The sequence below is a fragment of the Cavia porcellus genome, unplaced genomic scaffold, assembly GCF_034190915.1.
Source record: "Cavia porcellus strain 051 isolate PalLab524CR breed Dunkin Hartley unplaced genomic scaffold, mCavPor4.1 scaffold_29, whole genome shotgun sequence".
NCBI classification, from domain to species: Eukaryota; Metazoa; Chordata; class Mammalia; order Rodentia; family Caviidae; genus Cavia; species Cavia porcellus.
The window spans coordinates 22512423-22540407 of record NW_026947512.1 but is presented as its reverse complement, the minus strand read 5'-3'; the positions used below and the strand labels follow the sequence as shown (position 1 = coordinate 22540407).

Sequence of the window (27985 nt, the reverse complement as noted above, 5' to 3'; positions counted from 1 at the left end):
TTCCAACTGCTTGGGAGGCTGTGACAAGAGTACTGCTTGAGCCCAGAAGCTGAAGGACAGACTGGGGAATACAGTGAGACCTCACTGTCTCCCAAACCCAGTGATGACCCCCGACTTGGGTCTTGGTCAGCATGGCTTCCACCCTGGTGGCCAGGCTACCTGAGGCCACTCTTGGAACTTTCCTGGCATGAATGATAAGTCTTAACGATAGCTGTTTTACTTTAGATCACTTGCTTGTTTAAAACAGAATAAAGTCATAGAAATGAAAGTGTTATTGAAAATTTCTGCCACACAGAGGCTAAGAATGATTTTTTTTTTTTTTTAAAGCCTACAGCACCCGGTATTCCCAGGCAGTCTCCCATCCAAGTACTAACCAGGCCCGACCCTGCTTAGCTTCCGAGATCAGACGAGATTGGGCGCGTTCAGGGTGGTATGGCCATAGACAGAATGATTTTTTTCCTAGACTTTTCTATCAAGGCCATAACAGAGGATTCCCTTAGTATTCACTAGGATCACTGGGGTCTAGGATAGTTTTTTGAAAGCTGGGACTAGGGATATGGCCAGGCTATTCCGCAGTCCTCTTTTGACAGAATAGGGACAGTTAATTCACTGTTCCTCCTCTCCAATTCCTTTCTCTCCTTTCCTTGTCCATTCATTCTGGTTTAATTCTCCTTCTTGTCCCTCTGTTCTGCTAAGATGCCACCAGCCCATGCTGGCTGAGGTGTAAAGGAGTCTCTGTGCCCAGTTTTTCCCCACAAGTCCACAGGAGGGTTCTACAGCTGACCAGCAGTTATGGATACAGGGACCATTGTGTCTAAGAAGTTACATAGTACCACAGTTGATGCGAAAGAGAAGATATGAGGGCATGTCAGAGAACAGAGTGGTGATGCCTGGCACCTTCATCTTTTCAAGGGTCTCATTTCTCGGACTTAACCAGGAAATCAGGTGTGTGGTCAGGGCCCACACAGGTGATGCTGCAACTTAGAAACTCCCAGGTAAAATGGCAAAGAATTCAGAGCAATCAAACTGCTTGACAAGTCTCTTTCTCTCTCTCTCTCCTTTTTTTCCTCATCTCTCTCTAACCAACATCAACCTTTGAGTTACTGTCAGGGGGACAACCAGAGACTCCCAAAAATATCTTGGGATATCTGCACTGAAATGGAATCTTTGCCAAGCATAGTGATACATGCCTGTAATCCCAGCACTTGAGAGGCTGAGGCAGGAGGATCACTGGGAGTTCAAGGCCAGCCTGAACTGCATAGTGAAACCCTGTTTCAAAAAAACAACAACAGGGGGCTGGGGATTTAGCTCAGCGGCATAAGCACCTGCCTTGCAAGCACACAGTTGTGAGTTGGATCCCTGGTACTGATAAAAAAAAAAAAAAATTTAAATAAAAAAAAGAAAGAGAGAGAGAAAAAAGAAAAAAGAAAATGGAATCTTGGCAGAGAAGACCTTAGACCTGGGCCCAGGTGACTCCTGAGATCCTTTGGGATGGGTAGGTGAGAGCCAAGAAAGGGAATTACCCCCTCTGCCATAGGAATCTGCTACAGGACCTCTTATTTATTAGTCTGGGCTCTGCCTTCTGCTTTGGATGTTGCTTGGCCTTTCTGTGCCTGTTTCCCTTTTGTAAAGAGTTCCTCTGATGGTGCTGGCACAGATGCAAATGGTATCCTGACTCCCAAGAGCACTTTGAAGAGGAGCACAGAGGATAGCTGGGCGTTTTTCCTCTTGCCCGCTTTGGCTGGGCTTTCTTTCTGGAAGGGTGCTTGCCTTTTAGCCCCTTTTGGAAGGTATCTTCCCCCTCCACCAGGTGTGCCTCAGCTGCCTTTGTCCCCCACTCTCTGCTGCAGGCTTCAGTCATGCTGCCTGGGATCCGGAAAGAAGAGCTCAAAACCTGCATGCCACGTCATTGTAGTCAAGGCCACAGTGTCACCCCTACTCTGCCACACCTCCATAATAGGCAAGGTCAGGCCTCTTCCACTGTAGGAGTGGGCCACTCTCAGCGGGTCTGTGTTTTTCTGTCTTCACAAAAGCTACTAAACAGCATTCCTCTTAGTGTTGCTGTCCAATTACCCAAAGTCCTGACCTATGGGCTGAAAATAGCAGGTGCTAATTTGCATGTTATTTATTTAGGTAGTGAAGCCTCTGAGACTGTCCTTTTCCCCATAACAGCCTGCAACAGCCTCCGCTGAGCAGGAAGGTAGCCACTAGCACAAGACCAGTCTTGCCCTCTAGCTGGGAAAGAGAGACACATGGAGGATGAACCTCAGAGTTGCAGCCTAGAAATCCATCCCAAGGAAGAGCAGTTTAGAATCCCCAGTCCAGAATCCTATTACTGGGGACTCAGAAGGCTGAGAGACCTTCTCCCGGGCTGAGCTTCTGGCTGTGACATATCCACTTATGGCCTTGGTTCCCCAGTCCCAGTGTACATGTTTGGGGGTGAAACAAAGGGGGTGAGGAGCATGGGTGGGAGGACGGATAGGCTAGCAGGCATAAGCAGGAAGCATAGGTGTCCACATGGGCTGCAGGGGACTGTTCAGCAGTGCTAGGAAGCTGCTCAGTTTCCTGCACAAAACCTTCATCCCTCCAAGCAAACCTGCGCCTTACCCTTTATAGGCCTCAGATTCCCCTTCCTCCAGCTCTGCCCGCAGCTCCACAAAGGAGGAAATCTTATGGGAAACCTACAGCTGGGTGTGGAGAACACTTCCCCTGCTGATGACATTCCTCTGGCTAAGACAGTCATTTTACTCAGGCAGAAGTTAACGTGTATCCCTTATGGCTCATTACTATAAGCTGTTCCCCAGATGATCCAGGCCAGCCTAGCACAGCTGCTGGCATGGAACCTCCCCCGGGAAGGGATTGTATGCTTCCTCCATCTAGGATGGGAGGTCAGGAGCAGTACTGGCACAAGACAGCCAGGATGGGGCATGGTCCAGAGACACCATCTTGGACTGAGATGGAAAAATGTGCTAGAGAGGACCACTGCCTTGCTCTGAGTCCCCTCAAAGCTGGCCTGCTTCGAGCTGGTGCATCTTCCCAATGCTTTAGCCTGCTGAACTGAGAAAAAGACACAAATCTCGAATGCTAAGGTGTAGTCTAAGGGATTTGTGTCAGAATCGCTACAGCTTTTTACTTTCTTTTGATCTCAAAGTATATTGGGAAACATGCCCATAACACACATCCTTGGGTACACACACACACACACACACACACACACTGTACAGAGGTCCAGAGACAGCGGTCCCTCTGCAGAGGTCTCTCTGCAGAGGTTTCCATCTTACACAAGAGCTGCATCTCCTGGTCATTGCTGCTGCAGTGACACAGGATTGGGCAAAGACTATTCTAGGATTCTAAGCTTTAAAGGCTGGGGAAGGGGCCAGGGATATGGCTCAGCAGCATAGTGCCTGCCTTGCAAACACAAGGTCCTGTGTTCGAGTCCCAGTACCAATAAATAAATAAATAAAGGCTGGGGAAGGCATTGAGGTACGCAAATCTCCTCTCATTCACACCTGTGAATACTGAGCCCAAGAAAGTTATAGGCTCAATCACACCAAACTGCCCAAATCCCAGAGACTACTGCTGTGTGGTTCACTGTCATTTCACAGCAGTATCTGGTGGGGAGTGTATTAAAAAATTACAATTCCTGATATAATCTATCCCTTTTTAAAATAGTCTTGTCAGCTTGTCCAATTCACACTGGGATGAGGATGCATCCCAGTCAAAGACCTAGTCCTTGCTGGGAGCAGAGTCCTGGAGGAGGGGGATGGGGCAGCAGCCCCCCTAGGGAGCTCTCCTTTTTCTCTGACAGGTGGAGTAAGGTGCTAAGAGGGCCCCCAGGAGAGAAGCCCAACTCACAGCCCTGCTACTGGATCCTTCTGTTTTTCCATAACCTATACTACCCGATTTTTCAGCTAAAATATCCCTCCTAGATAAAGCCATAGACCCTTTCTCCCTCAAGGTCGCTACCCACCCCGCCCCGCCCCAGGAAATAGCTCAGTGGAACAGTGCCGGCCTGGCAGGCGCGAGGTCATGAGTTTGATTCCCGATACAGAGAAAGAGAGAGATACAGAAAGACAGAGACAGAGATTGCTCCCCCACGCACACTACCCACCTCATTTGTGGTCTCCTAAATGCTGGGGAGATGTTAAGCCCCACTCCCCGAGAATCTTAGGACCTCGAAGTCAAACCATCCGGTCCTCCTCCCTCAGTACAAGATTCCGGAACTAACCTCTGGCAATATGTACGCCCTCTCTGACCTTCACCCCTTTACACACTCCTCCAAACACCTGGTTTTAGGGATGCACAGGTACCATACTCCAATTGTCACTAATTTAGAAAAGCTCAGAAAGGGGCCAGGAGGAGGCTGTGAGAACTCCCCTGTAGAGTAGGTCTGCCCTGTTCCCCCAGCCCGGGTCTCAGGGGCACCTCGGCTGCCTGCCTTGGGAGACCAGGAAATGCCTGGAGGCTCACGCCCCCTTCTGCCTGTAGAGTGCCCCAAGGGACCGCAGCTGGCATCCCAGGGGTTAACTCCGGAGCAGCCCAGGTGGAGGTCGGGCCCCCCAGCCCTCCTCTGCACCTCCGGGCTTCCGAAGCCACCGGAACGGTGGAGGCAGCGGTGGCTCTTTGTCTACCTGCTCTGGGCGTTAAAGAGCCCGCTCGCAGCCTGCATCGTCGCGGCTCGGGACAGAAGTCAGCGACGGGGGAAATGAGGCTCTGTCGCTTTAAGTACAGCTGGAGCCGTAAGTACGAGTCGGGCAGTGCAAAGAAAAGGGAGCCGAGGGGCCGGCGCGAGCTAGGTTTCTGTCCGTCCGCGTGGTCGCCGGCCCAGACATTGCGGGTGTCGGCGTCGTGCCCGGCCAGCGCAGTCCCTGGGGGCGCAGGGTGCCCACCGGTGCCTAGCCGTCTGAGCCGGGGAAGATGCTGCATCTGCCCCTGCCCAGGTCGGGAAGGACGGTGAATTTCCCCCGCAGGTAAGCGCCTCAGCCTCCTAGCCGGGCAGCCCGGCCCCAGCCCCCGCCTCCGCAGTGCAGCCTCGGGGGCGTGGGTGTGGGGTCTGCAGCGCCGCGCGTCTCGGCCGCGCTCTTCCCCGCCGGAGGGAGGCGAGCCGCGCCGCCGCGCCCGCGGGCTCCCCACGCTGAGCCTTCCCGCGCCCTTCCGTGGGCCTGTGGGCATTTGGGGCTGGGGACGCGTGCGTGGTGGGGCGTGGAGGGCAGAGGAAAGGACACGCCGAGACTGAACTTCACGCTTGCCGCCGCGGCGCTTGTGGGTAGTGGGGGGTCGAGGGTCCTCAGCGACCAGGCGTGTATGCTGAGGGGCCCAGGCTCCCGCATCCCGGCAGCCCAGGAGTGTCTTCTGGGGTGAAAGGAGGTGGGAGAGGAAGGTGAGAGCATGGAAAAAGAGAGGTTGGATCCTTTGAGAGGTGAAAATCTGAGAGCCCCTGTGATTGGGGGAGCTACACGGTGAGGGACAGCAGACGGGTGCTGGAAGATGAGGGGTGCACCAAGGTTTCTCCATAAAAACTAAGATGGACACAGACCATTCCCCACTCCACACTCGACTCCTTCTCAGCTGATTTGGAAAGGGCACTTGCCAGGGAAGATGAGAAAAGTCCAGGGACCTGAGAACAGAGCTGGGACTTTATGGTTCTTCTAGGAGTTCCCCACCTCACAGCTCTAGCCCCAGTGTGACCCTCATTCCCTCCGCTCCGCTCGACCCAGGCTCTCTCTGAGGCTGGAGATCTGGAAGCTGGGGAGGCTGGGCCGGCGTGCTGCGACCACGCCCACCCCAAGCCTCTCCCTGGCCTCCCAGCCCCAACCGCCGAGACTTGCACCCTGGGACGCCTCCTACTTCCTCCTAATCTCTTGGTGGGTGGAGGGGGGAGCACAAGTACTTTCCAGGTACTCAAATGTAAACTGCATACAAAAGCCAATCGTGAGAGTGAGGAATTGGGCTAGGCTTGGGAAGAGAGAAGCATCAGAATCTGCCTTCCTCTGCAGGGCCGGGAGCCAGGCGGGATGGGGGTGGGTGGAGGCCTTGTTGTTTAAAGCCAGGCCCCAAGCTTCTGGTCCCCTACCACAGTACTGAGACTGCAGCCTTGCAGTCCTTCTGGAATGTGATGACTGCTAAGATTGCTAAGATGACTGATACGGGTTGTCATAAAAAGAAGCAGTTCCTGAGCAAAGAATAGATCCATTTAGGGACCGCTGGGGATTCTTACTTCAGGTGAAGTCTTTGGCACTACTCAGTGGGCCCTGGAGAAGACAGAAGGAAAGGCGGGTGGTGACCTGCAACCCACTTCTTCCTCGGCCACCTCAGCTAGTAGCAGGTGAGAGCCACACAGAGTGTGCCCAAAGACAGTTGTAGCACCTCTGCCCAACTGAGATTCATACTGGTGCTATTCCTGTGTGCGCTGCCTCCCTTCCCTTTCCTTAACCCATCGCTCCTTCTTCCCACGCAACAGCCTTTCTTAGGATGCTACTGCTTATTCTCCCTGCCCCATTTCTCAGCCTACCTCACTGGGGACCACCCAGGGCAGCCCAGCCTTTCTACAGTGAGTTTAGTGCCTGTCCTGAGGCAACAGCTGTTGAGTACTCTCCTAGCTCCTTACCAGAAATGATTTCTGGGCAGGTGTGCTGGGGCAGGGACCAGAGAGAAGCAGGTCACATTACACCTACCCAGCCCTCCTCCTGCTGGGAAGGGCTGTGGTTTCCTTTCACCCAAGCCCAGTTGCAGCTTGCATGCTGAATATTGCTGGTAGGCAAGTAAAGTGCAGGTCAGTCCTGAATTGCCACACTTCAGTTATAAAATTTAACTAGCCTGGCTCTGGGCCACAGAGTGGGAGCTCAGGCCAAGCCTGTGCTTTGGGGACAGTTTGCAGCCTTCCCGGTAAGTGATGTTTGGCAGAGCTCATCAGGAGATCAAAGAGATGCTTTCCCTAAGGATCAGACTCCTCTTAAATTCTCAAGGAGGCAGCAAGAGGAGGATGTAAGGATGTGAGGTGAATGACTTAATTAGCCCTCTCCCTGACCAACTTTTGATGAGCACGAGCTGCTCAGCCCCCTGGTACTGCCACTTGTCCCAGAGCAGATCCTTTCCTCCCAGGAAGCCTGGGATGGTCACCTCCTCCCTGGAAAGCTCTATCCATAAGCTCTATTCTCACTACTTTGAACACTGTGGTCTCACCTGAAGACTTTTCTCCTGCCCCAGCCAACACAGTCACCCTGCATCTTGCAAGCAGGAAGCCTGCAGTCCACCCCATTCTGCCTTCCTGCACACCTTCCTGAAAGGACCTGCAGGTAAAGCCTGTGGATCAGTAGGAATGAGACCTGCTCCCTGGGTTTGCGTCACTGGACCCACAGAGACTCCCTGGGGCGAGAGGCTTCAGCTTGGCCCAGACTCAACTTCAGGAGAGGACAAACACCCAGGCACAGTGAAGCTGATGAGCTGCTTCTCATTAGAGGGCTTTATGGGGCCAGGCGTGCACACCACAGGCAAGCCCTGCTTGCTGGCTTAGCCTCTCTCCACAAAGCCCTGCTCAGGGCTTGGGAAACATGGAGAGGAAAGAGGGGCCCTCCGGGAACATCTTAATAAAGAGTTAGTGCAGCAGCCAACTGTCCCCTGCCGGCAGGTCACCTTTTCTCATTATCCCATGACACTCTCCAATATCACATGTACTAACGGCATTGCAAACAACTTTTCATTCCGTCTTTACAGCCACATGAGCTGTAGTTCATTATCATTGTCCCATTTCATAGATGAAGAAACTGAAGTACAGGGAGATTAGGTAAAGTATGTAAGATCTAAGCAGTGGCATTGGTCTTACACCCACGTATGTTTGACTCTTTTTTTTTTTTTTTTTTTTTTTTTTTTGACTCTTAACACCAACTCTAACTACTGTGCCATACGAAGACTGTTCTCCTTGACACCAGTCTAGGCTCTGAGATTGTCAAATGCTGAAGATTCAGGAGTTGGGGGTAATTTGAAGCCTCAGCAAAGGTTTGGGGTTCCCTGGGTCTCTGGTGGGATTACTAAACTGAGTCAGCGACTGGTTCTAATCGGCTTTGTACTCTCACATAGCTTGCTTGTTCTCTAGCCTCAGTTTCCTGCTCTGTGAAACGGGAGGAAATCCTCTCCTTTCTACTTCACTAAGATCTAGTAATAACAATGTGATCCCTTTCAGCTGCAAGAGTATTTTGGACTTTTTTTTTCTCAGTACTGGGGATTGAACCCAGGTCCTTCCCACTGAGCTACATCCCCAGGTCCTCCCCCTACCCCATCACTACCTTACACATGCACATTTATTAGGACAGGGTCACTAATTTGCTTACACTGGGCTCAAACTATTGGAAGAGTTACTCCTGCCTCAACCTCCTAAGTCCTGGGATTACAGGCAGGCATTTTGGACTCTCGATGCATTGGATGTTTTTCTTCCCCATCTTTCTAGAATCCTAATGAGAGTGCCTTGATCAGTATAAAAGTCTAAACAGCTTCCCAGCTTGTAATCTATCTTTGATTTTTATGTAAGAACTCAATTGTCCATCTTTAGATTTCTATTCATTCTAAATTCTGCACTAATTATGATAGTATATTTATATATCCTATTCTAGATGAGAGTTTATTTAAATATAGATCACTTTTTAAAACTTAATCATTTCTAAACAGCAGCCGTATTCCTTCAACATTTACTGTGTGATCAGTTGCACCAGCCACCCTGCTGGGCTTATATTCATTCACTCATTCATTCATTCTACAGACCCCAGTTAGAATATCAAAATCCAAGTACAGTTCTGGGGATTAGGGTATAATGCTGAGTAACAAGACAAGCATACATCTTGCATTCAGAATTTAGCAAATGCATAAATATATTATTCCAAACGAGAAAGATGAGAGTGGGACAGGAGGGGAGTAGGTTTTGCTCCTGCTGATCTCCAGGCTGTACTTTAGGGTCCAGGGCAAGGAGTATAGGGGGTGGGTACAGAGGAAATGTAGGGGAGGAGACAGGAAGCAATGTGGCCTCACTAGAAGCAAGCAGGGAAGAGACTTTGGAAGTGGTCATGGGCAGCTTCACAGAGGAGGTGGCATTTTCACTATGCCCAGTAGAGAAACTAAGAATTTTTCAGAGGAACAGGAACTCATTTTAGCAGAGAGTTTTCTCCAACTGAAAGGTTCTGTGTCATCATCCACATTCTCTGCTCAGACCCAGCATTGCTGGCTTCTTGAGCCATGCAAATTGCATGTGTGAGCAGAGCCCTCTGACAATGGAAGGGCTGGCTTTCCAGTGCCCGGGACCAGCAGGCCGCCTGTCTGGTAGCCTTGGGAGTGGTCCTGGCTCGTTTTTCAGTGCTCTGAAGTTGATGTGTCATACACTGTCCTCAGACTGTCTTTGCCCTGGCCATTAAAGCAGAGCCAACTTCTAGCCACATGGAGAGTGTGTAGGTATGCACATCTTTCTTGGAATTTCAGGAATTTCCTAGAAACACTTAATTCTTGGACATTTTTATCTTCCAAAGTCCCTATCCCATGAAGACTCTCACCCATCACTGTTGAAGAATAAACATCACAGCCCTTTTTCTCTGAGATGCAGCCTTGTCCCTGATCCTAAGTGGTGAGCAGAGTGAAGCTGGGTTGAGGATGTAGAGGGCTCTTGCCTCGCAGGCCAGAGGCCCAGGGTCTGTCTGATTGCCTAGCATTGCAGAAAAAAGGAAAAAAAGCTTGATGTAAAACATGAAGTATGAAGTTCCTCAGAAACTGGTTTTCCTACTTGGTGTATTGCTGCAGGTGCCATTCGAGCAGTGGGTGGGCTGGTTCTTCAAACGTGGGGAGCGCAGGGGATTGTGTACCCTCCTGCGGGTCGCTGGGCACAGCGCCAGGTGCTCTGTAGGTGCTGCACTGCCTTGTTTACAGAAGGGCTGGTGCTACGAGAATCACTTTTGTGACATGTGAGCTCCTGTTCAGCGAGGGAGTGTGTCTGGCTCATGAACCTTTCTGTGTAGAACATGGGAGTCTGAGGAGCTTCATACTTTCTGCAAGCTCAGAGTAACTAAGCTCCCTTCTGGAATGGTCATTTTCAATAGAGAAGAGCTGCTAATGCAGTTCCCCAGCCCTCCTGGGAAATTGCTCTCCAACATATCTATTCATATTTTCCCCTATGCTCATTACATGGTGGTAGTTTTATCCAATCATAGTTCCTAGGGGAACCAGGGACTTTTACCTTGGTGATGTATAGATTCATATGTGGAATTTAATAATGCTTTTTTTTTAATAATTTTTTTTTCTGAGGAGGGTCTCCAGGGTCTCACTATGCTATAGCTCAGGCCAGCATGGAACTCACTATATAGTCTAACCTGCCTTGCACTCAATCCTTCTCCCTCAGAGTACTGAGATTATTCGTATAAAGCACCACATTCAGCTTAATAACGGCCTTTGATGATGCCCCCCAAAAGCTGATAGAATAGCACTGTAAGTGCTTTGGGCATATCGTATGTATCCTATATCATATCACACTTTGAGTTCTTCAGGATGGGTCAAACCATGTCCCCTGAAATATAACATGTGAATAAGGTGGAAGTAAGTCCACCAGCAAATATTTATTACTTGCATATGTGTCAAGAATTGTATTCATCACTGCAAAGGAAACAGAAGACAACTTATTCCAGTCCACATTATGCTGTGATTGTCTTGTAATGGAATAAGGCATTGATTTCTGACACCAGGAAGAACAGTAACTAGAAACAGGAGACCAGCCCGTGAAAAACAGAAAGATGTGTGTTCCAGACAGGGCGGCCTGAGTGTGGCAGAAGCTTGAAGTTGAACATGGCCTGTGGAGAAAGCCAGCGAGAATGCTCAGGCAGGAGCAAAGCTTTTAGGTACGAAGAAGAGGGAGGGAGGGTCCACACACTGAGGCAAACTTGTGGAGCACGGGATCAACAGGCCACGTGCAAAGGGACAGTAACACAAAGTGCTTCCACCTTCCTCCTCTCTGTCCTCCCAGGTCCCCATTCGAGAGGCTGCACCAAATTGTCCCAGAGTGTGCACACATTTTCTGCGTGAGAAAGGATTAATTTTTAGGCTTCAAACATTTCCTTGTGAATTATTTTAAATTCTTCTATAAGACTATACTTGACTATCAGGTTTTGATTCCGGAGATCTGCCAACTGTGTGATTTTTAAAAGTAGATTTTTAATCGCTTGAAAACAAAAGTAGGATTTCTGCCAGTGGGTGGAATTGTGGTTCAGAGGGTCTGGAGGAGACCAGATCCTTGGAATTTACTCCTGGATAGGTTTCTGGAATGTTACCCTGGGCTCCATGACCTAGACATCTATTTGGATCTTGGGCCCTGCTCCTTGTTCCCTCTGATTAGTGAGTGAAAAGCAGTGATTGGATTTGTTATTGAGTCCCTGACAAGGATGCTTTGCTCTTGTCTGGAAGAGGTTTCCCGATGAAGTCTCGTGTTTCTGCTGTGATGTATTTCCACACCCTGGAAGTTGTGCCTGTATTACAAGTTTATTCATTTCCCCCACCTTGTACTGTTTTCTCCTCATTTAATCTTCTCTGTCATAAATTTTAGGCAGTGTTCCTTGTGATTTCCAGCCCTGGGTTCCCAACCTACATTCCCATTCTCATTGCTCATATGTGGGTCTTAATATGTAGGACTCACACTCAGCAATTTTGCAAATGACTTCTAGGCTGGCATTGAGCTGATCTCGGGATGCATTATGAGTCACTTCTTGGTGGCTGGCTGAAAAAGGTGAGTTTATAAAGGCTCATGATGTATTTTATTTATCTTTTTTATTTCCTTATTTTGTAGTACTGAGAATTAACTGCAGAATCTTCACACTAACTACATCTCTTTTTAATTTTTTTTAAAAAAAATCCCAGTGTGCTGGGATTACAAGTCTGCACCACCACACCCAGCTCATGATGCATCCTAGAGTGATTACTTTGGGGCCTGGGGATATTGCTCAGTGGTAGAAATGTTTGCCTAGCATGCGTAATAAAGCCCTGGGTTCAACCACCAGTGCTTTAAAAAAAAAAATGCCGATTGTGTGGTGACTACCTTGGACATAATGAGCAGTATGTTAACTTATTAATTTTCCTTGCCTTGTTATTAACACAGTCTTCCTCCCCATTTATAAATTAGATGTGAAGGAGGAAGTATAGTAATAATGCCAGTTTTTTCATGAGATTTACTGAAATTGCTTTTGTCCTTTATAGATGTACCTTGTATTTGCCATTATGTTTCAAGTGGGTTTTTTCCTATGGAAATCACTGGCAAAGCTGTGGTACGAGCACATGAGCGCATGTGGGTTGTTGATAAAGAGAGATGGTCCCTGGGCTACTGCACCTCGAGTACTGCAGCAGGAACCCGACAGCTTGCACCAGGCTCAGGCCTCTGGCCCACCCTAGCTGGTAAAAAAGACCAGTCACATCCTGCATCTGAGAAATTAACCCTGAGCCTCCTGCAGGAGGGAGGAAATCATTGCTTACTCATGTGCAACATGGTTTAGGAGCTTTGCTGCTATCTGTGAAACTAATTCTGGGAATTTGCACAGAGCTGTTCATTGTGAAAGCACCTTTGATCCCAGAGTGTCTAGAAGCCCTTGGAAAAAACATTGCTGTGCCAGGAAGACAGCAGAGCCTGCAGGAGCCCCCCAAAGAAGTCAAGACTCCTGGGTTTGGTGCCTGGTTTTCAAGTAACAGTGTGTTCTGGCAAGCCTCATAGTACTCTGTGTTTCTTTTATGAAGTCAAACTAACTCTAACTCAGAACAATTCTACCAGAAAAATAATGCCATCCAAGTAAAACATGCTGGTCATGTAGTTTGAGCCCAAAGATTCAGGGATAACCAGAATTTTTATTTCTATCTGCCTCAGTTTCTCCTCTCTTTTCTCTGATCTTTGCATTTAGCAAATAAATTCAGAGATGAAGTGAGAAATATATTGAAAAAGGCAACAAAGGTTAGAAGTGGAGCTGTGATGGTGCCTTTAGCCTTGGGAATTTCACTCTTCTCTGAAAAATCGTTCTGAGCATCCAGGGTCACAGTGCACTGTGCACCGGCTTATTGTGTCTGTCCCCTCTGACCCTGTGTCCGATGCTCCCACAGTGTGAGCTGCCCTTAGGCGTTTGTGTGCTATGTATCCTCACTTCCACTGGTCACCATGAATGCTTTTCAAGAGCTGTATTCCCAAACCTGTTTATGCCTGTTGAATGTGTATAATTTAATTATTGCATAACTTGACATATGAGCATAAAGGGAAAGTTGATTCTATCAGAACTGAATTGAAGGCTTCAAAAGGTTTGAAAAGGAAATGGCTAAGAAAACTTGAGCTAGGTATAGGACTTCAAGGCTCAAGATTAGAAAATTCTAGAAGGTTTTGCTGTCAGATTGCCTTATTACAGTCTTGCTGTGCTTTAACAAAACTGATGCTGGCTATAATGCACTGTAGGTTGGTTCCAAAGAGTGAAGTTGAAAAGCAGAAGTGTGTCAGGGAAAGTCTGGGTCCTAGTACCTTGGTTCACTGGCGCCTCTCTGTGTAATTTTCAGTAATGAGAATTACTGTTGCAAGGGTTTTGCATGTAGTGAGCGCCCAAAGAAGATATGGAAAGTCCTTCCGTGGAAGTTTTTCGAAGTAGATAAACGTTTATTCGCTTGGATGACTTGGCTCATTGGTGTTGGGGAAAGAATGGCTGAGTTCAAACTGTTTGTGAGTTGAGACCAAGTGGGGGCCAGGCGTGGGGCTAAGCGGATCTTGAGCTTACACCTCCTTTTCAACAGAGGAACTCTTTTTGTATCTGTTTTATACACTGAACATTTCCAGTAAACATGTTAGAGGAAAAAAGTTTTTCTTCTTAAAAATAAATGCAGAAACTACAAGATTAGAAATTTTCTCCATCTTTCTCACATCTCTGTGAGACTGATCTAAGCTCTCCCCTAGAAAATGGAGGACATATCTTTAGTACCCTAATCATACCTTGTATCCATTCATTTTCAACTCCTTTGAGTGATAATTGACAAATTTTATATTTACTCAAACCTGACACTTGGTTGATACCCAGGGGCTGTCGCCTCCAACTGCTGCCCCACTAGGATGTTATTCTTCCAAAATTTCAAAAAAGAAAGGCGAATGGAATGTTTTGGCCGAGACTCTACGGAGGGAGGGCTGGGGCTGGAGTTGTGAGGACGCCTCTTAAACTGCGAAAGTGGTCTTGATAGACTGCCTTTCTGCGGGGAAGGGAAGGGCAGGATGTTTTTGTTCCTGCCTATTGCCTGAAGGCATCTTCCCCAGAAACAAAACCAGTTTGACTTTAATTCACTTTCTCTTCTCTTAATTTCAGTCTTCCTTCTTTGGACTTCTTTAAGGATTATGCCAAAAGCCCTAGACTGATCCTCAAGCCTCAGAACAGATTTCACTCATAGTTGCCCAAGAAAAGCATGTTAATACCAAAAGTAATTTCCCAGCCAGTCATTTCCTGTGTTTTCGAACTTGTTATTTTTTTTTTACTAAGATACATATCTTGAGATAACAAAAACTGTTCTTCCTCTAGTCCTGAGGGAGTGATGTGGCATTCTGAGGGAAGAATAATAAAAGGATGCTTCAGAGAAGCTGGGGCAAGGGTTGATGTGTTGCTAAGCACACTGTACATTTTATAACCAGCTGGTGTTGGAGTGCAGTTTTAGGAACTGAAGAGAAGAGATGAGGCACCCACAAATCTCATACTGGCTTTGCCAGTGGCCTGTTCCACTACCCAGTGCAAAGGATCTTAGTTTCCTCTCTTTGAAGGAGAATGGAGGCTGTCAGCAGATGCCAAGAGACTCTAGTGGACAGGAGGTGGTTTGGAGAGAATGGAATTTTTTTCCTAAGGAGAAAGTGAATCTATAAGGATTCACAAGAGAAATGTTCAATCGATTCTCATGGAGTGTTGAAAGCCATAACCAGTTATTATGGCCAGGTACTCAAATTTGCAAAGCACTACAGGTACTTCTGTACTTGGTTCTGTAAAAGTTGAGCAGTTTTCTGCCTTTCCAAGATGTCTGAATATGGCATTTTGTAAGTACAGGTCTGAGAAGTTTGAGTGTTTTTAGTTCTTTATTATCTTTTGCTCCACTCATTCTCCATCTGTAATTGGGCAGAATGACACGCCTGGGGCATGTAACGAGTGCCTTATTACCTCGTCTGAACACCTGTGTATGGTTTGTTCTCTGCAATAAGGTCTTTTCTTTATCCACTTACTGGTTAAGAATTAAGATCCTTTTTGTTTTCCTTCTTTTTGTTCAGAGTTTTGTACTGGGTGAGAGATGTGCTTACTTTCACATGCATGGAAAACTCACCCATAAAAAGGAAGGTCTTTCACAATGCATTAGCTGGGCTTTCTCTCTAACACTGACCTTTGACCCCCATGCACAATGTGGTATTCAGCTGTCCTGTTCTCTGAAGTGAAAACCTTCAGAGCCCTCAACAAAGATATTTCACCGAGAGTAAGCAGTCCATGAACTAAATGACTTAAGATAAGAAGGCGGCTGATTTTGAAATAAAGATGAAGGCAAGAGGTCTATAAAAGTTACAATGCCCTCCAAGGTTAGATCACTGATTGCCCCCCTTCCCCCATGGTGGGACTGGTGATGCAACCTTCCTGAAGACCTGGATTAAAGAGACAAGTGAACCTTCTATGCTGTGGAATTTCTTAATGCATGTCTTTGGACCAACCTACCCAGGGTAGTGCTGAGAAGAGTAGACAGTCTTAGTGGGGTAGGAAACCATTCAGAATGCATGACTCCAGAGGCGCACTTCTTTTGAAATTCTTAACAAGCACCCTTATTCTAAGGGCCTCAAGGATGAAAGCATTTATGAGCTGGTTGGTAAGAAAGAAAACTTCACAAGTAACACATGGTTCCAGTCACCTAGACAAAGTGGAAAGGGTAATGGATCACAGCTTTGTCCCCATTCCCTCCCCCAAGTTTTTTCTTACTGCAGGGAAAGACAGACTATGAACAAGCTTTGGCGTTTAATTGTAATGTTGGTTGATGACAGGGAGACAGAGCGGTGAGGCAGGGAAAAGTCATAGTTGGTTTTGCACACACACACAAAATCCTAAGGCCTGCGTTCAGAGTATTTGTGTGCCAGTTGTACAGAGACATCCAGATTTCCGTGGTGTGAGGAAACTGTTCTTTTACTGCATCTACCTCACCGTGGTAACTTGCAAATTTTTCCCCCATGAAGCTTTATTTTTGGAGACCACTGTAATTTACATGCTAGGACCTATTATTAACTGCTAGTTTTATGCTGTTATTGGAAATCTTTACATTAGGAAAGAATGTATGGGGGAAGGGAGACTGAAATTAAAGGTTACCTTGTATAATATCCAGGATCTGCAAATGAATTCAAAATCTATATCCTCAAACAAAGAAAGTCCTTTTGGTCCCTCATGACCGTCTTCCCAAATGAAGACCATTTATGCAGTCAATTGGAGTAGGAATTGTTTGTACCATGGGAAAAGATGGCCATGTAAGTACTTTGTACGCAGTCTATTTCAGAGCCACTGTGGCAGTAAGTACTGCGCCTCATCCTGGAAAACAGAATTGATGAGTCCCTTGTAAGAATCACATGGCTTATTTTGTAAATGTAAAAAGCAGAAGCAACTGCGCTGTATTAAATTTCAGCCCATAATTGAGTAACTGGAGAAGCCCCCTATTTAATTAAATTCCACTATCTAGTGTGTGACAGGAGAATTAGTGACCTTACGTTTGACCACTGTCTGGGGACAAAGGATGGTAAAAGTGCATCTTTCAAATGTCTTTGTAGAGAAAGGGACTCATCTCTGTACTGCATCTTCAAGGGTTCCTTCAGAGTGATTGTACTCAGTTCAAACACTAGTTTTCACTGGGCAGTAGAAATGTTTTCCATTTCAGTTCTGTAGGAAATATTTTACTATGACCCTTTGATTCAATCAGTTAGCAGGTATTTATTGAGACTGAGCCACACCCTTCTCCTCAACCTCTTCTACCCCTATGCAGGAAAATATTTGCCACATCCTATTTGCCACAGGGCCAGGACCCCATGGGAATATGTAGAAAAATACCTGTAAGTCAAGGGTTGCATCTAATGAAAGACCTGGTTAGGGTGAACAGGAAATGAATGCTGTCACTGGAGCTAGCATTGGGAAGAATGTCATGGAGTGAGTGTTAAATTCAACTCAGAAGTCTGAAAGCCAGGTCTAAAGAGTCCTAATAGGGCTGGAGATGGTGCTGTATGCCTGGAATCCCAGCACCCTGGGAGGGTGAAGCGGAGGATCCAGAATCTGAGCCCAGTCTGGGCAACTTAGTGACTAGGCAGACCCCATCTCAAAATAAAAGAGCTGGAAAGGTAGCTCAAAGCAAAGGTCCCAAGTTCAATCGCCAGTAAGAGAATAATAATAAAATAAAATAAAAATCCCAGCTGGGTTAGTAATATGTAGGTCTTTGGTAGCCCTTGCCAGGGAAGGAGTGGACAGACTAAGTTCCAGAGTGAAGGAGCAGATGTGAGGCTAGGTGGAGATGGCAAGCAGAGGCGGGAGAAAGGACCGAGGGAACAATGCAGGTGAAAAGCTCTCTCCACATGTCTCAGGAGCAACGAAATAGCAGATCCAACTAAACATAGCCATCACTTGCTCTGTCTGCTTTCATCTTTTGCAACCTATGGTCTATGTTAGAAAAGTTATATTTTGTGTTATTTCTACCTCAGGATACAATTTTATTTTGTTGTATTAAATGATTTTTTAAGTACGAAAATAACCTCCTTCATTTAGCTTGTTACAATGAACCATCCCAATAAAGGTAGTAATAAATCTATGTGATAATCTGTTTCATACAGTGAAATAAATGAAGACAAAATGTTAAAGTGTTTTTGAAAAACAAATGCTAGTAAGGAACAGAGGAATGATTTTAGATACTTTGAGTTAAAAATTAGAGAAATTGGTAAAGGCAACATGTTACTTAATACCTTGCCTTAAACACTGCATGTAGCAGATACCTTGACAGTTTTGAGCAATACTAGAAAGAACTAATAAAAACTTCTTATCCTGGCAAAATAAAAATAAGTATTTTGCATACAAGTTTTAAAAAATAAAACAGAAAATGAACTTTGTTATTTGAAGGGGAAGCTAATGATTGGCCATTGGAATTGGTAAAGCACAGAATTACTCTAGCTTCCATAACCAGATATTGACCACGGAATAACCTATATTCTTAATTTGATTTATTGTGAGGCTGTAACACAGGAATCATGTAGGTGTGGCTTGTGAGATTTGGCAGCTAATACACTAGACACATTAGTTCTTACAAGTGAGGAAAGACCCAGGAGGTGAAAATCATTAAAAAGAACTCATTCTTTGTACTTGAAACAGAAAAGAAGATCCTAAAAGAGGGGGAAAAATTGTTAATTATAGAGCGTGGGCTGAGGCACTCCAGCCTGAAAAAGTTGTTTCATAGAAGAAACAGCTTAAAGTAAAGGGAAAAATAAATGAGACCACAATGCAGAATTTATGTAAAAGTACTTAAAATCTTCAGTTCTTATACTTCTGTCTAGAGTTTACCTAGTCGAGAGCACTGTAATCATATTTTTAAACATTTAACAAGCTTAATTCCCTGAACACTTCATATTTCCCGGTTGGTTCACAAAAAAATCACTTTACCAGCTCTTCATATTGCTTCATGTCTGTCTCCCAGGTGTCCACTCAGGGCCTGAGAAGGGTCTCGTGAGCCTCTGCATTTGATAACTAAACATTTGTTCTCTCTAGTCTGGTTGACTGATGCCTGGGTTGTTGCCAAACAGGGAAGACTCCCCAGAAAAGTCTCCCTACTAATGCCTCCAAATCTCCACTTCCTGCTGCTTAGCATTTTAGTCAATATTTTGCTTTCTTTTGACTCAATATGCTGAAATTCTTTGCATTTTCACCCTGAAGAAAAATTCCTCTCCAAACCAATGGGCTGTCTCCTCTTATACATCCAACATCTTTTTCAACAGATTTTATACTTCTTTTTTCCTCTAGTGATTTGAAAAAGGACATAGAACTAATGGGCAATTCTTTTCTTTCTTTTTCCCCCCAACTTTAGCTTTTAAAAAATTTTATCTCAGTACTGAGGATTAAAACTAGGAAGCACTGAGCTATATCCCTAGCATGCTTCTTTCCCCCACACACCATTTTTTGAAACAAGAATTTAGGCAGGTATCAAAATGAGATTTTCATGCCTCAGCTTCCTGAATACCTGGAATTATAGGTGTGTACCACTATGCCCAGCCTACTTTGGCTATCTTTGTAATTGACCCCAAAAGTCTCCTTTACCATAATAGAAGCAGTTTAACACAGTATATTAAAACAATTTCACAAAGACATTACTGACACTGACCAATCCAGCACTTTTGGTTCTTACATAATGTCCTAATGCTTTAACAAAGAAGTAATTCCCTTAATCTCTGTTCAACAGCCTGCCTCTGCATTTGACTTTTGTGTCACACGTGTCATTGAACACCTGAAAAGGCAACTTCTCAAGATTCCTGAAGGGTGTGAGTTTAGAAGCTTCTTTTCAGTTTCCACGTTGGATATTCTGTCTGGATACACAGAGATCACAACACTGTAGACTGTACCTTAAAGATTATGGCACAAACTACATCTTTGGTGGAATTATAAGATACTATTCCTCCAAGTCAACAAATCAGGCACATCCACCATTAACCTGAGAAGCTTTTCTCATCTAGTAAGGCAACAGAAAGGTACCTTTCCTTTTGAACTATAGTACTTAGTAGGATTGAAAGAACAACCTCTTCTGCATAGAACGCTTTCATATCCCCATCTAGCCCAGGGTTATTCTCCATTGCCCTCTACATTTTAGCAAACACTCATCTACACAAATCTGTCCACTCCCTCTGGAGTGAGTTAAATTTATTTGATACTGTGGATTAAACTCAGGGCCTTCTTTGGCCCTTTTGTTATTTTTTCTCTTGCGAAATGTTCTTTTGGTCAGTTTGTTTTTTGGAGAAATGTTCTTGCTAAATTTCCCAGGTTTGAATTTGTAATCCTCTTGTCTCACCGTAGATTGCCGGGCTTACAGGTGAGTGCCACTGCCCCAGATTTAAACCATTGGATTTTTGCACCACCATCCAAGATGAGCACCGAAGGAAAACAAATAATGGACTGGGATAGTAGACTGAGGGGTAGAAACCTTAATGCCAGGAAGACCAATGGGCAATCACTCACTATGTTGATTAGAGGAAAGAAAGCCAGCGGGCTTCCTCTTGGGTGACTGAAAGAAGCGTTGGTGGTCAAACTCACCCTAAAGCAAAAGTGGGGAGAATCGGGCTGATGACAGGGACTCTGAAGACTAGCACAAGACACCTCTATTGAAAAAGAGCACTTTTGGTGCTACACTTACTGCCAAGTCATGTTGGAAGATGTGGACGATGCCTCCAGTTCAGTGGAAGTCAGGAAAGGTGTGGAGCAGAGAGACCTCTGCCCCATGTCATTCCAGAAGCCGCAGGTTCTCCAACCCCAAGCTGAAAGTCTTGATATAGTGCCCTCACCTGTCAGACTGATCATCAGTTTTCCTTCTCTCCCCACCACAAGAGAGTAGGGCTTGGATTCCTGCCCATGAATTGCAAAGATTTGCTTTTGCACAACCAGGTCTAGAAGTTTGGAGTTAATATTCCACGACCAAGTAGGCTTTTCTAGAAGACTTCCTAGAGAGAAAGGCGCTGGAAAGGGGCAGTCCCAAAAGAGTAAACCCCTCACTTAAGATTCAACCAGGTAGATTATTGGCAGCTTGCTCTTGCTAATACCTCAGCATTGCTTGGGTTTCTACACATCCTACTGCAGGTGTGTGGCCTTATTTAGTAATGTGTACTGGATTTAGAAACGTAGGAACCAATTTGAACAAACATGGAAGGTTTCTGTCAAATTTTGTAACTTAACCTAGTGTCTTTTTGCTAAAGCCCTTCCTGTTGTTAGCTAGGACCATGTCACTTCTTTGAGCACATTGTGTTTTGGTTTGGAGGCTTTTTGAGGTCTGGGAAATAACCTCATTTCTTTCTTACTGTTCTGAATCTCAAATGTCAATCACTGCTGAGGTTCAGTGTAAAAGTGACAGAACGGGCACAAATTAAATTTGACCTGGAGACCACATCTTTGTGCAAGGAGACCCTAGAGATGCATAAGTGGTCTTCACCCTCCAGTGGAACACCATTTGGAAAGCTGCCAAATAATGCACTGCAGAAGTAATGCCAAGTGGTCCCCTGGTGATCCTAGTTAATGCCTAATTTGTTATACTGTTCTGTGACCACCTCAGCTTCAATTATCTATTTCATCATGGGAATATGTGTAGTATGTGTTGTGGTCGAAGAACAGAGGTTTGATATTAAACTGGCCCTGTTTCTATTAGCCGTGAGACCTTGGGCATTGAACTTTACCTGTCTTAAGTTTTGGCTGTCTTCCAGGTAAAATGTCTATCTCAGGATTCATAGAAAGAGTAAATGAGGTTGTAGGTGTATCTACAGATACCCAGAAAAGTAACTGTGTAAATGTTGGAAATGTGGTAACTATTACTTTAATAATGATATCTGATGACCTTTACAAAGAAAAGCAAGATTAGAATATTTGCACTGAGGAGATAAATCTAACAGCTGCACTAGAAATACAATGTTAAGATGCATTTCTTTGTAACAAAAGCAAGTGCCACTGATGCGTTGTTAAAGGCAACATACTAAAGATGCCTTTAACAGTGAATTCTTACAATGCACTGGATTTCCAAGGTGCATTGGAGTAGAGAAACTGATTTGATACAAGCCTATAGAAAAATAACAGATGGGTGATCTGCATCAGCTCCACAGACAGCAGGGACCATCACCTAGGCCCCAACATGTCTGATACTGGATGGTATGACCGGAAGATTTTGAGTGGACATTTATATCATTTGGTGGTTTTCTCAGATTCCTAAATTATTAGAAGTTGTTTTCCAGAAAGCCACGACTCTAAAATAAAACTAGACTTTCCTGCCTCTGGTTAAATGCAGGGCATTGTTTTGTGTTCATTCAACAAAGCAAAGGTTATGTTGGTTAGCCTTGACTGGCGTAAGTAATAGTTGAGTCAGATCCTAGCCTGCCTGATGATTGAGTGAAGAGCAGCTTCCCACAGAGCAGTCTCCAACTTTTACGTGAATTGCTTTGCTATAATGGAATCTTGGCCGTTAAATCCACATAGATTAAAAAATGTTCAGTAACAAAGTGAAATATGTCCTTAAATTCTCCTACCTTCTCACAATGATTTCTTTTGAGATATGATATCACAATGCACGTTGAGAGAATCTTTAAGATCCCTGCAGAAACAAATTGATGTTCCTCTCTTGCATCCCATGGATGCTCTTTTGAGACTCAGGTTACTTCCTTGTGGACAGGTAGAAAGAGAAAACTGATATTGTCTGATAAGCCTACCCTTACAGCCACTGCCATCATACACCAGTGGTATTTTTAGCTTGGAGTTTCAGTGAGCATGGGGTATATAAAGGAGTTACAAAAGTTTTGAGAATGTAGAAATCCAGCCAAAGGCATTGAGGTCAGAATCTCAAAGTCATCCTAATAGGGTTTGCAGAAGCTGTAGCAGAAGGTTTACCTAACCTGGAAAATGGCCTCATCTTGTATTTTACTTATGACTCTCCCACTAGCCGGAGGTATTTATTCTTCTTTACATTTAGTGAAAGGACAAGTTATTTATGTGACCCTGAATTTGATTTGTATCAAAGTAGCATTCTTCTTCCAACTGTCCACTGAATTTTTCCCTAGGAACTGCGAAAAGTTATGAATTTCTGGGAGAAAAGGTTGCATTTTTGAGTCAACGATTTTGCGGGGGGCAGGTACAGGGATCAAACTCATGACCTAGCGCTTGCCAGGCAGGCACCCCCTGGCCCTTTTTTTTTTTAATGGAAAACAAGTAGCTTAACATACAATAAGTACTTCAATAACTGAATGATTGTGCTGAACCCATAGAATTCATAGAATTCCATAGAATTCATGATATTCTCTTTACATTACAAAGATGACACCATCATGGTCTTTGCTTTTGTCCTGAATAGCTCCCCTCACAGTCCCACCATCATCATGTGCCATGTCCTTCTGTATGGTACTGCAGACAGGCGGGCTTGAGGAATGAAATCAAGTATCATTCATTTAGGTTTTAGGATTTGGAATTTGTGTTTGTTTGTTTTTCTGGCTTTCATGTTTCTTGTTTTGTTTTTCTTTGGTAGAGTGAATGTGGACAGCATTAGGGTAATTATGGGCATAAAATGATGCATGGGTCATCAACTTCCTATTTGGAATCAAGATTTAAAGACTTTTGTCCAAACAAGGAGGCCCAGTGAATAAAAAAAAAAAAAGACATCTCCCCTGCTTATGTGGAAATGCTGAAGTAGAGATTAGAAAGTGGACTTCTTATTTAATAGAGTAAAAGGGAAAAAAATTGATGAAAGTCCAGGGATTCTGGTGAATGTGGCAAGACTGAATGCAGTACAAGGAGGTCGGAAGTGGGGCGATGTGCTCACAGGGAATGCCCAGCAATTCGCTTGGTGTGTGGTGGGAGCTCCATTCTGTGAAGAGAGTGGCTCCCGGCCTATAGGGGAGATCACTGCCAGATCAGCACTTCACAGCACCAGTCTGGCCTGAAGCTTTTGGAGCTGCCAGAAACTGCTTAGCATTGCACAAATTCTTTAGCCTAGGAGTAGAAATGGAGGCCTGATTCCTGTCCCTCTCCCTCCTTTGGGTACTCACTTGGAGTAACAGTGTGATTTGAGATCTGAAGATGAATGACAACTTGTTAATATGAAGGACCTTTACTTGTTGCCATGTGTAACAGGAGCATATGCACTCTACATGACTTCTCCCAACCTGTCTGTGAGACAGGATTTGTGTTTCTCACTAAAAAGGGCTTTGCTTCTGTCAACCCTGCATAAATTATTCTAAAAGCTAGAAGTATGTTTGAATCCCGTCCTAGTTTAAGGTACTGCCTGTTTCCAGAGTGGAGAGTTGGCAGCGAGGTGAAGGCAACACGAGTGCTTCTTTTCTTCTTCTGCCTCCTCGACCCTCTCCTCCTTTTTTTTTTTTTTCCTGAGTCAAAACTAAGCCAGTAGTGCTGTTGGCAGAAAAGTCTTACTTTGACTTATAAACTGAGCAGGTTAGATTAGAAAGACACTAAAAAGGGTATAAAATGGAAATTCAAGAGGTCAGTCTTAGTCCAGCGTTGCTTTTTCAGCCAGCACTTGTCAGTTGACAAATCGTTATTTCTCATTTTTAATCTAGCAAACTTTGGCCTATTGGGCCAACTAGGTTAACTGGCTGTTTGTGTGTGGCCTATAAGCTAAGTGTGGTTTTTATATTTTTAAATGATTGATAAAATTCAAAAGAAGAATCAGCTTTTGTGATATAGTGACACATGAAAATTATGGGGAGGAGGAGACATAAAAATAATTAAAATGTGTTATATGCATGTACTAACTCCCTATGATGAATGTAATCATTATGTACTGCAAACATGGCCTAAGGGCAAAAAAATTATACAACATTTAAATTTCTTTCTTTCTTTTTTTTTTTTTTTTTTTTTTGTCTTTTTCGTTTTTATCGGTACCAGGGATCGAACTCACGACTGCCTGCTTGCAAGGCAGGCGCTTATGCCACTAAGCTAAATCCCCAGCCCCACAACATTTAAATTTCAGGGTGCATAAAGTTGCTTTGGATCTTAGCCGCATTTGTTTATGTATTATCTAAGCTGCTGTCAAGTTGTGTTGGCAGAGCTGAAGAGTTGAGAGAGGTCCCTTGCAAAGTCTAAAATATTTACTGTCTGATTCTAAACCCCCCACCACCACCGAATATTGCTAATCTCTGCTCCGGGTCTTCAATCTGAACCCTTCCTACTTTTCAGAGTTTTGTCAGCTGCCTCCATTTCCTTTCTGATTTGGAAGAGATGTAAAAGCAAACCACTACATTATTTCCTTTCAGATAGCCAGGGCTTTTGGTATTGAGCAGTAGACTCCTACTAAAGAAAAGTCCCTGGAAGACTGAGTGATTTGATGTAGAAGCAGCAGGAAGTGTCTCAAGAAATTTTGGTCAAAGTCAAGGTTTTTTCCTTTCCAAGAATCTATACAATTTAGCCCCTGTACTGGCATTAGAGAGTTGGTTCCAAACAGAACTAAAAAGTTTTCCTGAAGGTATATTCTTGACCAAGAATCAAAATCATTTTCCTTGAAATTCAGCTTTCTAAACATTTTGGTTCATAGAACCGTAGGCCCAACTGCTCAATTACCCTGGGGAGAACAGAGGGCGAGACAAGTATGCTAACCCTGATCTAATGTATAAAAAAAGAAGAGTAGAGACAGATGCACACATTAAGTATTTAGAGCCTTTCCACGAGACTGTTTCTTATCCTTTCGAGATGAATTGGATGGCATCTCTGAGAATCTTCCCCATTTGCATGAAGAAGTTCTTTGAAAAGTCTTGAAGGATTTCTGTTTCATGGTGTAGAAACATCTGAACACGAGGAGGTGCCTTGTTTTCTCATCCCTAACCCTGTGAAAGAAGTAGAGGAGGGGAAAAGCACGGGGCAGGCAAAAAGGGAAATCTCTGAAACCAGAGAAAACTCAGATTGTGGCCAGCAGAGTCAGCATTCCTCACCCACAGTTGGTCCTAATTAAGGCGACTCCTGTTCAACAGCTCAACTTTCTGCTCTTTATTCTTTGCGCTGGCCCTGCCAGCTGACATGGCAAAGCTTTAACCCACATCTCGGAAACAGTCTCTCATGTCTGTCTTTCCCTTATATTCTCACTTCTCTGTCTCTCTCCCACTACCCTGCAATTACCCTTTCCCACATTAAGATCCCAATAAAATATATTGATACCTCTAATCCAATTACATTCATTTTGTTCCACAAAGTGCTTTCCAAGCTGTTTGCAGGGCTGAATAATTGTGTATCGTGTCATTAGGGGAACATACATAGAATCTGATTTCATCATAGAAAGATAGAATTTCCCTGGGCTTATTTTGCTGCCAAGTCAAAGCAGCAAGGGTAATTCCTTCCACTTTGCTTGACACTTTGGCATCTCAGTCCATAGTTTCTATTGTGCCCGGCGAGTGGACTTTTTAAAAATTTATTGTGCCTCGAAGGATTGTACCTGGGCCTTCACACTGAGTTACATCCCTCGAGTGTTGCTAAGTCACTAAGTTGCCCGAACTGGACTTGAACTCGTGATCCTTCTGCCTCAGCCTCCTAGAGTGTTGGGATAACTGTAGTGACCTATGGTATCATGATTTAAATAAACAAACAACAAAAACCTGTTAGTGGGGCTAGGGATTTAGCTCAGTGGCATAAGCACCTGTCTGGCAAGCAGGAGGTCATGAGTTCGATCCCTGGTACTAGGAAAAAAAAAAAGACAAAAACCTGTTAGTAAGGGGCTGGGGATTTAGCTCAGCGGCATAAGCGCCTGCCTTGCCAGCAGGCAGTCCTGAGTTCGATCCCTGGTACCGATAAAAACGAAAAAGACCAAAAAAAAAAAAAAAAAAAAAAAAAAAACCTGTTAGTAAGTCTTTGGATTGAAAACAATTCTGTATCAGGGAGGTGGTCAATGTTTAATATAACTCAATGGGAGTACTAATGTGTATATAAATAAATCAATTTTCACAAATAATGTTTGTATTGTCTGTTCTGGGTGCTGTAACAAAAATACTATTCTATTGGCTAGGTGGATTAGATAACAGAAGTGTATTTTCTCACACTTATGGAGGCTAAAAGTCGAAGATCAAGGTCCATCACAGTAGGGCTCTGGTGACACTTCTCTATCTGGTTGTAGACAACACCTTTTCAGCATGGCCTCACATGGACTTTCCTCTGTCTCAGCTGACCACTGTCTCGCTGCTGTTTCTTTCTCTACTTAGACGAACATCAGTCATATCGAGTACAGCCCCACCCTTCTGACCTCACTTAATTTTAATCACCTCCCTAAGGGCTCTGTTTCCAAGCACCAAATAGTCCTGGTGAGTTAGGGTTCCTACATACGAATTTTGGAGAAACATAATTCTGTTAACAACAGTGATCTAAATTTGGGCCTGACTGTATAGTTCAGTGGTGAAGTATGTGCTGAGCAGGCATGAGGACTTGAGTTCAGTGCCTAGTATGTGTGTGCACACACACACACACACACACACACACACGCCTAGAACTTTCTGGGGCAAAATTTAAATGCAAGAATCGAGAAGGCAAGGCTGGGTATGGTGGTGCCTGCCTGTAATCCTAGCATTCAGGAGGCTGAGGCAGAAGAATCACTGCAAGTTGAGGCCAATCTGGGCTAAAAAGAGAATTCAAGGCCAACCTGAACTGCATAATGAGACCCTATCTCAAAAGAAAAAGAATGAAGAGGGCAGTGTTTAAGGCAGGGTGTTACAAGTCAAGATGCTGATTTTAAAGATATTTTTCTGGACCACAACTGTATTTCAGAATTTGAAAGTGTGGTCAAATACCTGAAAGATGAACATATTTTGTATATAACCGTAAGGGGGCTTCCAGTTCTGCAGACCGTTAAGTAACTGCCTTATACTAGTAGTCTGAGTCCCTTTAAAAACCATCTTTTGCCACTCGTGAGATGGCCTCTGTCCAGAAACTGGTGGTTTTGCTTTGACTGATTGGGTTCTACCTAGAAGTGGGTTTTTCTGCCACCACTAAAAAATCCTGGGCCTCTCAAGACAGTTCACTAAACTGGGCGTGCTGACAGCGCTTGGAACTTCTGCAAGGAGGCGCTGAAGTGAACTGAAATTGGGACTAAGGAGGCAGAAGTTTTCTCGCTTTTTTGTTACATCCAGTGTCATCAGAAGTAACAGTAGAAGTGCTTGATATGTATATTATGGTGGCTTTTTATATTCTTGGTGGTGTACTGACTCTGTGTTTATTTACACTAACTCCTTTCTAAATGCCACAGGGAGCTTTGGTAG

The 27985-nt window shown here is 44.7% G+C and overlaps 1 protein-coding gene and 1 non-coding gene across 6 annotated transcripts in view; one reads left to right on the top strand and one right to left on the bottom strand.

The window, feature by feature from the left end:
* The window catches only part of Nav1 (neuron navigator 1), a 252435-nt gene that overhangs the window by 165005 nt on the left and 59445 nt on the right, over positions 1-27985 (top strand). The window contains exon 1 of one of the 5 annotated variants that reach the window (XM_063239989.1): positions 4792-4970. The exons of the other annotated variants lie outside the window; for them this stretch is intronic. Within the exon in view, the coding sequence (XP_063096059.1) occupies positions 4918-4970 (53 nt within the window). The 5' untranslated portion in view covers positions 4792-4917. Of the gene's footprint in view, positions 1-4791; positions 4971-27985 lie in introns of those variants that run through there. 5 annotated transcript variants of the gene reach the window in all.
* On the bottom strand, positions 326-444 carry LOC111758334 (5S ribosomal RNA). The gene has a single exon (XR_002792524.1). It is a non-coding gene; the product is annotated as a 5S ribosomal RNA (ribosomal RNA).